General features: G+C 43.9%; 1 protein-coding gene across 2 annotated transcripts in view; it reads left to right on the top strand.

Moving 5' to 3' along the window:
• Positions 1-12,685, top strand: part of GLI3 (GLI family zinc finger 3) — a 341,317-nt gene that overhangs the window by 200,333 nt on the left and 128,299 nt on the right. Inside the window, exons 1-2 of one of the 2 annotated variants that reach the window (XM_006142996.3) lie at positions 1,010-1,086; positions 8,637-8,742. In XM_006142996.3, the coding sequence (XP_006143058.1) occupies positions 1,035-1,086; positions 8,637-8,742 (158 nt within the window). In that variant the 5' untranslated portion in view covers positions 1,010-1,034. Of the gene's footprint in view, positions 1-1,009; positions 1,087-8,636; positions 8,743-12,685 lie in introns of those variants that run through there. The other variant, XM_006142992.3, reaches the window with a different exon arrangement.

Here is a 12,685-nt window from a genome sequence, read left to right on the forward strand (position 1 = left end):
GCTCAGTCTCTGTCTCTCGTAGAAGAAACAAATAAATGAACTAAAAGAAAAAATTGAGGGCGAAAAAAGAGTCCCAGTGTATATTTTTAGAGCTATGTTTGACTTTTGAATTGATCTGTATAAGAAAAGATGGTCACTGATAGAAGAGTTTGTTAGTAACTGATTCCCATTTTTTAATTTTTAACTTTACTTATTGCCAGTAGAAATGTGTCATTAGCATATTTCAAAATAAATAGATTGGCACTTTTCCTTTCTTGCTTCATTTTTTTTAAAGTTTATTTTATTTATTTTACTTTATTTTTTGAGAGATTTTTGCTGTAGGGCACATGTGTTCATTGGAGAGACCAAGGGACAGAAAGAGAGTAATTACCACCACCACCACCCCCTCCCAAGGGGGTTGGTAAAGCCATAGTCCGTCTCTTCCATTCTCTTCTTGGGATTTTGGACATGCATACACTTGCACTTGTGCCCTGTGTGAGTTTCAAGCCACAGGGTCCTGGACTCAAATCACGGAGTTGGCCATGTGGATCCTGCTGGCTCACCTGCCGGCCCCGGATTTGGCACTTTAAGTATATTAATTCTTCCTGTGTTTCCTTGTGATTCTTCTCATAGTTTTGCAGTTTAGATAGAATATCTGCGAACCTTCTATTTTCTTTTTGTTACTTTTCCCTCTGGATATTTCCTTCTGTCTTACCCTGGCAGGAAAATTAGAAATGACACAAATGCCGTGGCACATACACTGGGGAGCACAGTCAGGCAGAGACTCTGGTTCAGAGCATAACGTCAGTTGGCCGGTGGCAGCTGAGGTTCCGTTTCCACAGTGGACATTCGGTGGGTGTGCTCTGTAGCTTAGAAACATCCAGAGTCGCAGACAGAAGACATTAGACGTTTCCAGAGAGGGGAGAGATCACTGTTTGGTCTTGCCTAGGACACATTGGAAGTAATAAAGGCCGAGGTTTCTTCGGTCAGCTCACTGGCAGGCGGCCATTTGTCATTTTCTTGTGGAAAACACGTAATGATGTTTGTTAAGGAGCATGGCATGGCTCTGTTTAAAAAAGGATGAATTGTGGTATGGCCAGTTCAATGGTGAGTAGTGCGCAGGTCTAAACTGTTAATTAAATTAATGTAATTTGCCTACGTGCTTGCACAAAATAAATGACAGACAGCTAGTTGTGTGGGTTCTGGGGCCTCTTCCTGGCCATTTATACACAAGGAGGCAGGGCCGTTAGGTAATTGTCAGAAGTCAATTCTATGGGTTTAGAAGTGGCATCACTTTTGTCCTTAATTGGCTGCCAGTGTAAATTCGTGTCTGTTTTACTTAAAAGATTACTTACATTTGCAGATGTCACGTGGTTACTGCCATCATTTGCTGTAGTTATCGTCTGTTTTATTCATTACTTTATTTTTAGAATTTATTTCATCACTGCAGGTTTTGCTAAAGTGAGATCAAACGTGTCTCTTTACTGATTAAAGGCAGTTTTACTCTAAAGATACTGTAAAATCACACAAGGTGGCATTTAAGGAACACGGTATGTGTAGTATTTTATGTACATGGTGTTGTCACCTCAAAACTACTTATCTGTAAAATAATTGATGGGTGACTTTTTGGAAATGTACATATTTCTGAGAAGTACTTTATTGTGATAATCTAGTACAAGTTTGTTAGGCTTTTTCCTTAAGTAGCCAGAGAGTAAACAAGTTTGCAGGCCATGTGTTTTCTGTCGCAGCAAGTCAGCCTTGCCATCCTCTTGTGAAAGCAGCCATAGGGAATATGTAGACAAATGAGCACAGGAGGATTCCAATAAAACTTTATTTATAAACGCTAGTCCACGTGCAATACTTGGTGGATTCATCCTAGCATATACTCTCTAAACCGAGGTTCCTGCCATAGTATAAAGTGAGAACATGATCTTTCTTAATTGTTCTGGGTCTTTTTCAGCACAGGGTACCTACAGAATTTCTAGAGTGTACTAGAACCACAATTTATTAACACTTACATCATATTGGGTAGGGTCATGTAAACAAGATGATCCATACTGATGACCCTGAAGAAGTTTCTAGCTCCCATGCTGGGCACATGGACCAGATGAAAGGTCCCCCATGCTTCCTGAGGTGTTCTAGGGAATGAGGCCACGGGGGTGTCCTGGAAGCCCGTGGCTGGTCCTAGGAGGCACTCCTTGAAGTCTGCTCCAGCACACCCCAGAAAGGCCATGCTCCTTCGTGCCAGGCCTGTTGCTCTAGACCCTCCTGGTCAGGCACCTCCCGGGTGTCCTTGGAGCATCTAGAACTGTTTCTTTCTGGTGCCACGTTGTCAGGCAGGGTTTGCACGCAAGTCTGGTCAACATGACCACATGGGCACTGAGCCCTGGAAAGGGTATCATAAGCACCCAGGCCTTGCATGGAACTGTCCCAGAATAGAAAGAGGCCACCGAGGCCTGGGATGCCTCTCCATGTCTCACTGGAATGGGACCCGTGGTTTTTCTTGCTTTCTTACTGGAGACCTCCATTTTTTGGAAGCTGGGTGAATATTTGGGTTTTAGCAAAGATGCATTGCCCTCAGGAATCTGTGTCATTTTAATGGTGTTTCTGCTGATGACCAGTGGTTGAGTGAGTTTGAGGAGGTTGGCCATTCTTACAGATGGGGCTGAGCCGAATGACAGGAAAAGGATCTCTAGCTCTGGTCTAGAGTGGGTGTCATGGCCAGTTACAGACAACTTTGGGATTTAAAGGGGCGGTGAGGACTTCTGGCCTTCGTGGTGTACTCTCAGAATTGATCCTCTCGTGCTGTTTCCCGGGCACTTCCAGGCCACTCCAGCATCTGGTGCATTACTCCCTCAGGGTACGGACGGAGCCGACTTTGATCTCTTTTTTAATCTACAATTTTTGTATGTAAATTTCAAACCTTTAAAGACAGTTTCCCAGGATGGCATCCAAGAGATCTTATAGCCCGAGGATACGAAAACTATTTCTTGAGAGAGGGATGCAACGGAAGATAAATCTCCAAGTGTCTTTCTCAGTTAGGCTCTGGCTACAGGTTTTATGATCAACCCAGGCTGTTGTGAAGAGACCTGAAAATCAATGCCTCTCATTCCTAATGAGACCCTTAATGCTCCGCGTGATGACAGCCACTGTGAAATTGAATACTGACAACTCTACCTGGCACAAATATTTTTACTTTGCATTTCAATTTAAGCACGTGTCAAGCCAATTACATGTGTATAGGGTTAAAGCCTCGGATCCTACGCGTGCTTCCAATCTGCGCGTAAGAGGGCTGTGGTACCCTAGTCAAAGCCCTCGCGAGTCTGTAATAAATCATCTTTGCAAGCAGAAGCATGTACAGTTGACTGCTTGCCGCCGCTCCGCAGACCCACCCCCACCTGGCGGGATTTTAATTCCCTCAGTGAAATTGATTCTCGCGGTTCTGCCCGTTACTTTCCCTGTCTCCCGTTCGGCCCGTTAGCTGGCTGACAGTAGAGTACACAGCACTTAGCAGCTGGTTTGTGGAGCCATCAGTCAGGAAATTGCATGATAAATAGGCGGTGGCTAGGTTTCCTGGCACTTCCTTCTGCTTCAGCAGTTTTTGCCCGACTTTGGAGAAGTCATCATGTGGTGTTTTGTCAAGGGCCGGGGCAGGGGACGCTGCGCTGCAGTGACTGATTACACATGCACTTGAGTCCCGATGCGCCCCAGCTGCGCTGCTCGCGCGTAAATAATCACCGAAGGGGGGTGGAGCGTTGTGGTGGCTGCCACGACCTGGGCCAAGTCTTGTCACTTGCGTTTTTTGGGACAGTGTTTGGGGCCTCTGATGGAATAGGCTGCTGATCCCATGGAAACGGAAAACCAAGATCCGAGGCAGATGCTCCACGTGTGCGGATTTGCGAGTGTGTTTTACGAACCGCGTGGGGAGTGGGATCACGTGATGCCGTAGATGTTAAAGGACATGCATATGCTCTTCTTTGCCTTTGCTTGTGGCGTTGAGCTGTGGCTAAGCACGTCTTGAACTGGAAGAGGATTATTGCATTACACTTTTCCAGAAAGTAGCTTAAGGGGTGTGTCGTACTAATAATCAGCCCAAGGTTTAATTATTCACACAGACTGCAAAGTTGTTTTAAACTTAACCAAGAGGGAGATATAGAAATAGCGGAACACTTCAACAGAAGCCAGATGTCTTTGGTCAAGTCAGATCCTATTCATTAATTTTCGGTTCTTTTATGTAAACCTAATTCTGGAATGCAGATCTCATAAACTTTCCTGGGACATAGATAAACGCTTTGTGCAAACAGTGTTAAAGATGCACCACATACTTTCAGTGTGAGAATTAACTTTTAAATCTACAAAACACTGTAGACTCAACAGTGAGGAATGACTACTAAATGGCCCTTTCATTCTGTTTTATATTTTCTTCTCGAATGGTTTTGCAGGATTGGGTCAAAATGACCTTCATTTCTTTTTTCTTTTTCTTTTTTGTTTTTGTTTTTGTTTTTACTATTGGGCACATGCACTTGCTAGAGAGAGGAATCATCCCCCAGTCGGCATGGCCACGCCTCAATCCATTCCCTCTTTAAATTTTGAGCATGCATGTACATGTACCGGACATGCTTTTCAAGCTACCAGCTCTGGGACTCGAATGGTGGACTTGGCCATGTGGGAGTCCAGTGCCTTAACCTCCATGCCACCTGCTGGCCCATGACCTTTGTGCTTAAAAAAGAAGAGACAATAAGCAGAGTAAATTTAAATTCTAAAAATGAAAAGATGAGCATGTCTTTTAAAAGTCTGCAATAGTGTTGTAGGTTTTCCTTGGGGCAGAAATTCTTAGACTGTGTGGGGACACTCTTGATTTTTTAGGATTAGTTGGTTGGTCTATGCCTCTGTGCACATAGTCACTGCAACTTCGTCACAAATACTCATATAACAGCATGACTCTTATTTCCTGGATATATGAGGCATATGTTAAACGTGGAAGAAATTCACATGTGTTGAGCCCTGCGGGTCTGAAAAATGCGGGTTTATACTTCCTCATAATTCATAGCTGCACCTATGTAGAGAAAACCAGATACAGTTAACACCCACTTACCTGGCGAAGAGAATTTAATCATGCAGAACATGGCCAAGAGCCAAGAAGTAAAGAAGGAAAAATACCTTCCAACCCTGACCTGTGTCACCATGTCCCTCCAAACACCCTTATAAGACGGTGCATGTGCGAAGCCCATAGGCAGGCTTTATGAATGCTTTATTAACAGGCAGTTTTAGAAAGTGTATTTCTCTGACTTCCAAAGCAGATGCTGTGTTGTGTGTTAGGTAAGAAGTCTGCAGGGACCATGTGTGTTTCCATCACCCCCTGAAGAGCGTAAAGGGATAGTATTAGGGTAACTGTTAGTGTTAAGGACCACCTCTATATATGACGCCCACCACCTTAGCCAGGATTTCAATCTGATTGACTTTAGTCTGCTTCAAAATGAAAATTGGAAAACATTCACTCAGGATGTGTCAGACTTTCAAACTAATGAGAAAGATTACTGCACTCAATTTTATGTTGTTTAAAGATGATGACAGCTTTTCATAGAAAACAGTTAGGCAGAATGTTTTGGCTCTCCAGGGCCTGGCTGTTCATGGTCAGGGGTGCTGAGTTCCGTGTGACAGTGAATTTGCAAACATTGCTGGGCAGTGGAAACTTTCAAATTTAGCAATTCAGCTCTCAGTATTTCCTATACAAAAGAACTAACTCCCCATCCTTTAATATGATGTCCTAAGTGGTAAACTTAAAATACAGTGGCCTTTTTATAGAGTATGAAGAGCAGTCAGTGATCATCCACTGAATTTCCTTGATTGTTGAATCATGATGTCACAGTGACAGTAATAAATAATACCAAAATGCTGACAGTTATACAGAATACCAAAATGATCCCATACACCACCCATCCTCCCTGTGCAGTCTTTCAACAAGCACAAATTACAGTGTAATTTCAGCGTAACACTCCTCACGTGGTCTCTTCCATTCTACATCTGGGGGTAAACTAGGAGAATTACATTTCTGAGATCACACATGGCAGACTGCACACCCTCTCTCAATGCCATGCTGAGAGTTTTTCACTTTTTAGTTTATGTTTTTCTCCTTAACTGTAGTCTTAGATTCTCAAAGGGAGCAGCCAAAGCAAAATTCAAAATAGAGAAGTAACATTATACTTTTTATTTAAAAAAAAAAAAAGTTTGGTATGTTTACATTTTAAAAGATGCTTATTAAAAACTGGAAAATAGAGAAATGCATATAGAAAAAAATAGTCAAAACCACTAGAACTCAAGGTGCATACTCACAATAGTCATCCACTTCCACTTTGGAAAATTCCTACGAACCGGTGTCACCAGCTGAGGGGTGCCATCCACACACTTAGAGGCACCGTCCACACGCCAAGAGGTCCCTAAGAGACACCATCCACACACTAAGAGGAACCGTCCACATGCCAAGAGTTGCCGTCCACACACCGTCCACACACCAAGAGGTCCCTAAGAGGCACCGTCCACACGCTAAGGGGTGCCGTCCACCTGCTAGCTGCTATGTGTTTCATGCAACCTCCCAGACCCCACGCAGATGCTCCGCACTTCTTTCCAACAGTGTCTCAGAACTGTCTGCAGTGGAGCGTTTCTTATTGCCGTTGGAACACGTTACCCTTGGCTTTGAGGCAGAATCTTCAGACTTTTAGAAGTCGCTAGAAAGCCTTGGAGACTCGCATGGTATACGTATCAATCCCTGCAGATGTTGGCTTTGCACAGACTCCAGGGTGGCATGCGTGGAAGGGACTCTGAGGAGCTGTCTGTCCCACAGCCAGGAAGGACAGACCCCCAGGTCTTGGATTCCGTTATTTTGTTTGTCAAATGAGGGGAAAACTTGAGTACAATTATAAGATAATAGCCACACTTGAGAGTATAAGAGCTGTACAGACTCACTGCCATTTTACAGTGAACTTAAAAAATTAGAAATTTACCCTAAGATGTGCAAGGGACAGTGGGTGTCTGTTATTAAGATACATGGGAATGGAGGAGCTATTTTAAGGAAGTGCACACAGTGGGAGCCCAGAACTCCCGACTAGAAGGCCAGAGGGAGTCCAGGAGGGGAGGCTGGCCTGCCTCCAAGCTGATGTTAGGGCCACTTCGGTGGGAATTCCCTAAGGTAGGGGCCGGGCCTCCCTCTGAGTCGAGTGGGCCAGTTCTCTCATCAGCTAGACTGCACAGTATTTCTCTGGACAGCCTGTTGCTTTTGTATTGGAAGTTTGGAGGCCTAACTCAGGCTGAAAAGGAAGAGAATGTGCATTTATTATTTCTGTGAAGTTTATTCGTGATAGAGAGCATGCTGGAGAGAGAGAAGCATCTTTAGATCTTGTCACGCGGCGATCCCCTTCTCCCGGCCCTCCAGCTTGTCAAGATAGCCAGCAGGTGCGAATACGCTGTATCTGATCTCAGGCTGGCCTGGGAATCTGAACCCTTCGTCGGCCACACGGTTCCCAGCACTGCTGTTCACTTTCCCATTGACTCCATGACCAGGCTGGGAGAGGGATAGAGAGAGTTTTTTTTTTTTTTAAAGTTTTTAAATTTTTTCCATGAATAAGAGAAAGACAAGCAGCATCCCAGCAAAAGGTCTTGACACCGTGACCCACCCCAGCCTCACCAACCCTGGATCACGGGCATGCGTTCCCAGCACACTCAGGGAGGTCTTCGGACGCTTCTCAGAGTGACACATTCTACCTCTGCACTACTGTCCTGCTCTGGAACATGCATATAAATTTTAAAAGTGTGTCTGGGGCCAGCAGATGGCATGGTGGTTAAGGTGCTGGATTCCCATATGGCTGACCGTGGTTCTAGTGCTGGACCCATTGGCTTGAAAATGACAGCAACAAATAAATAGATAAATAAATGTTAGATATAAATAAATAGAAGGACCAGCAGGTGGCATAATGGTTATGTCGCTGGACTCCCACGTAGTTGACCGCAGTTCAAGTCACCTGGACCTGGCGGCCGGATGGGTGTACATGACCAAGATCCTGAGAAGAGAATGGAGGAGAAGAGATTTCATTTCGGTGTGGCCATCCCCACTGGGGGGTGATTTCCCGCTTTCTGTTTCTCTCTCTTTGGGGAATGTACATGTCCTATAGCAAAAATCTAAGAAAATTAAACACATATATTCATATATATATATAAATGTATGTATGATGGATTCTAGCTTGTACTTTTAGAAAGGACAATTTTCAAAGTATCTCGGGCATGGGAGAAATGAAAACCAGTATTTATATTACAGTGTCTTTGTCTAAAAGTTACTTGGCAGTGTAATTTTGGTAAGTGGGTTGGAATCTCTAGGCCTTGTAGCTCCTTTGAGCCCTAGCTCTCTGGCTGGCCTTTCTGTGATCTCCTGTCTGGGTTCGTGTGCTTCGATGGGCGCTGCTTTCTCAGGGGCAGGCACTATTTGCTCAGAGGTACCTCTGCAGTACCTCCTGCACCCTCAGGGTGAACTTCAGCGAGGTCTTCCACACGTTCTCATAGTAGATTCAGCGTAAGTAGTGGAGGTAGTTTCGTGGTGATGCTTCGTGACTTGAAAGGCTCCTTCCAAGTGCTAATTTTATATAGTTTGAACTTTTTTTCTTTTTCAGACCCTCCCCATCTGTTTCCTGCCTTCCATCCTCCTGTACCAATTGATGCGAGACATCATGAGGGCCGTTACCATTATGACCCATCTCCTATTCCTCCATTGCATATGTAAGTATTCACACCTCACCCGCTAACGACATGGACCACAATACCGTCTTCAGTATCTCAGGACTTTCTGTTAATGGCACATCTACTGAGCTTTCAAGATGTGATAGAAGTGTAAGATTTGAGGCCAGCAGGCGGTGTGGTGGCTAAAGGGCTAGACTCCCACTGACCATGGTTTGAGCCCCAGCCTCAGTAGCTTGAAAGTCACTCCAGGCACTTGTGCGTACATGACCAAAATCGCAACAGGGTGATGGAGAAGGGATTGTGTCTTGGCCATCCGCCCTTGGGGGTGATTTCTTTCTTTCTCCTGTGTCTCTCCGGCAAGTGCACACTTCCTATGACAAAAATCTTAAAAAAAACAGAAGAAAGCGTAAGATTTACTTTTGAAATGCAGTAAGCCTGACTGTTCCTGGAGTCATTGAAGCAAATCTCTACTGCTTCCTGAGGAATGCCTGTCACACCGGGGAGCTGGCAGGTATTTCCTGTATATTTTGCTGACACGTGTTCTGTGGACTGTAAATATGAAATTAACAACTAGAAGTTCTAATGGAAAGGTACCACTCAGAATAGGCATTTGTTTGAGATTAGGTTTGAAGTCTCATGCTTAAAATTTCTGCTACATGAAAGTCCTGTTCCAGGCATCACACTGCATCATAATGAAATTTTTGCGGTAAGTTTTCATATTCTTTGTGCTGCGTACAGCAACAGTCACTAGATTGATGGGAATGTCACCCAAACAAAATGGCAAATGTGACCAAGCACGGTTTACACAAAGATAAAAGGAAAGAACAGTGGTGGTTACATATATTAAAAAAGACCAAAAAAATCTCCTGTGGAAATAAATATCACCATACTTAGTTTAAGGATAAAAGAATAGTGGGCTTGCAGACTGAAGCAGTTCGCTTTTGTAATAGTGTCCAGAAAGCTGTCATCTGCTGGAATAATTAGAGCCATGCTCCGGGAGAGGCTGTCCCTTGCTAATGGCCTTGATACGTACATTTAGTCATATCTAATAATCACCCTTCGCTCTGACAGTAAAGTTAGAAAAGCACAAATAATACTTTGAAGAATAATGCTGGTTATTTAGATGGTAGATTGCACCTCCACGACTATTAGTTACAGCTGTGTAATTACATATTATGCCAAAGAAAAATGAAGTTGTTTTAAAACAAGTCCTCCTCTGTGAGCAGAATTAATTGATATTAACAACCCTAACTACATGCCCAAATACACATATAATATTTTACCAACAGTTTTTTGGATCCATCTCCCATTACTGAATTCTAATTTCAGAGCAGATTTGCCTGGAGGTGGGTAATAAATCTGTGTTGCAGACTGCTATAAGCATTAACGGAGAAGTGGGTATTTATAGAGAATGCAGAAACTTGTGAGTTATTCTTTCTTTGACTTTTCACTGGAACACAAGTATTTACAGAGTCCCAAAGCCTGCTTAACATGCACTCAAACAGAACCAGGAAGTCGATTTAAAATCCCCTGTACAAACGGAAGGGAATTCCAAATTTGGTCTGAATTGTGACCGAATTCACCCCACTGTACAGAGGTTTCATGGCACAGAGGACACCACGTGGGTCTCGGAGTGAGATCTACCCCATGGTGTAGAGAACGCGGGGGCAGGTGTGGCCCTATAGGAGGCATGAGTGGCTGATTCTTCCCAGACTTGAGGCCCCCGTGATGTAATCATTTAAATCAGATTTTTCTAGGGAATGTAGAAATTGTTCACTCTTCACACAGTCATGTTCTAGAGACATTTTTAAGAAATGCATGTATGTGTTTGGTGCACTGCTGTCTCTGGGTTCCTTAGAGTTTGTCTCATAATTAAATTCAAATCTGACTTTATCAGATACTACAGGGCTGTGTTTTCAGCAGACACAATGACAACAAACCCTTCTGGACCCTCACCATTGCTCTCAGCCCTTTTCTGTTTCATCCTCATTCTTGGTTCATGGGGTGACCCTGCAAGATAAGGCAGGGCGGGTCTGGAGAGTCCTGAGGGGTGGTCAGAGGGGGATTTTCTTGTATTTCAGGTGTGACTGTTGAGCTGGCATTTCTGTGGTCTTTATTACTTCATGCTTTTTCACCCAAGTTTTAGGAAACTTTGGCAGCAACTCAGTGCAGCTTCCCTCGTAGCCTAAATGTGTCATTATCGACAGTGTGTAAAGTGAGGCTGGTCGCTAATCCAGAGCAAGAGAGGAGTCCTGAGAGGGTCAGAGCAGGACTGTCACTGCTGTGTCCTGGTCAGTCCCTGGGTGAACCCCGAACTTAGCAAGCGAGCTCTGAGAAGCTGGAGCAGATCATACTGCTGTCCTCTGTAACATGCCATTCTCTCCCATGGCCCATCGTGGCCTTCCCTCTCTGCTCGGGATCCTGCTATTTATCCCTGAGGCTTATTTCAAATGTCCCCTGCCGGCCATCCATCCCAGAGGCTGTTTCCCCAAACCTTGTGTGTCTTTTCCTCTTGCTTGGTCACATGCTTCCGGCCGTCACTGCCGCTGCTAGTTTTCTGGGCAGTCCCAGTGCTGGGATAGATGTGTGCTAGAAGGTGCCGAGTGGACACTCTTGTTGGTCCAGGCTTGGGGACAACAGATGGGCAGGCAGAGAACTTGATGTTTTGTTCTTGCTCTACCTGTCACCTGAGCTGTGAAATCTGGTCCCTTGCCCTCGCGTGGGTTGATTTCTTCATGTTGAAGAAGCCACCTGCCTTACCCAGCTCTTCAGGTGTTCACACAAGCACTCTGAGCGGTGCATCGCTCAGCAGACGCTGAGGGTTAGCGGTTGAGACAGGTAGGAGGAGCCTGAAAGCTATGGGGAGTCTCTATTCTGGCTAGTTTTGTGGCAGGGCTTGGGTTGATTTCACATCTTCCAGGGCGAGTTCAGGGGAAGCTACTGAGCATTTGAAAAGCAGAGGGAATCTAGGTGAATGTGCCTCAGTTTACTCTTCACCTTTGCTGAGGAGTGAAGCAGTGCTCTGGAAAAATAAGATGATTCAGGTGTAGAGCTTGAATTCCAAGATGCTTGCTGTGTAACGATTGGGTCTTCAGAAAAGTCACAGTGCATAGAAAAACATAGAAAAATACATCATGACTTCTTTGACGACCCAATAACTATCCAATAGAAAATAAGATCCTGCAAGCTCCCTGAAATTTTAGAATAAATATTTTTAATGATAAGAATACCAAATTGGAAGCTATCCTCATTAAATTGCATGCAGTATTGTTCTTCTGGCACCAACTTTAAAAATGATATTAGAAGTCCCTCCAAAGTCGGAATGCGTTGATGGGAGTGCCGACAGGTCTCTGTGTGGAAGTCGGCAGGAGCTGTGATAATTAAGCTATCAGAGCCTATCATTAAAGATTCTATTGAAAGAGGTTTATAAATTGCTCTGCTTTTTAGATAAACCACCCTATATTAAGGCATCAACGATAGGGTGCAGAATTAAATTAAAATCTCATAAAATGAAATATGTTCTGTATTAGCTGTTTGACACTTAATTTGCCTCTGAATGAGCGGAGGAAATCACAAATTAACCTGCCTTTGTTTTTCCAACCATGGCTTATTAGGTGTTAGAACAACTGCAATTACAGCCTAATAATAACCGCGGAGCCTTATAAATATGTACGGAAATGCGTCACTTGTGTTAAACAACCCAGTCCGTTAAATGGATGCCTTTAGCCTACCCTGCTTCCGTCTGGGTGCTCTCTACAATTTATGGTTAGGCATTGTAGATAGATGATAGAAACCTAAATTGATTCAAATTCAGCACTGAAATGAGGTTAGAGTTTATTCGTATTCCTCGCTTAACTCAAAATCTTGAATTTAGCTTTAGAATTTTAAAATTTTTATTATTGATTTATTATTAATCTTTTTAAAGGTTTTTTTGCCAGAAAACACTTGCACTCCCCAAAGAGAGAGAGAGAGAGAGAGAGAG

The sequence above is a fragment of the Tupaia chinensis genome, unplaced genomic scaffold, assembly GCF_000334495.1.
Source record: "Tupaia chinensis unplaced genomic scaffold, TupChi_1.0 Scaffold000088_1, whole genome shotgun sequence".
Classification (NCBI taxonomy): domain Eukaryota; kingdom Metazoa; phylum Chordata; class Mammalia; order Scandentia; family Tupaiidae; genus Tupaia; species Tupaia belangeri.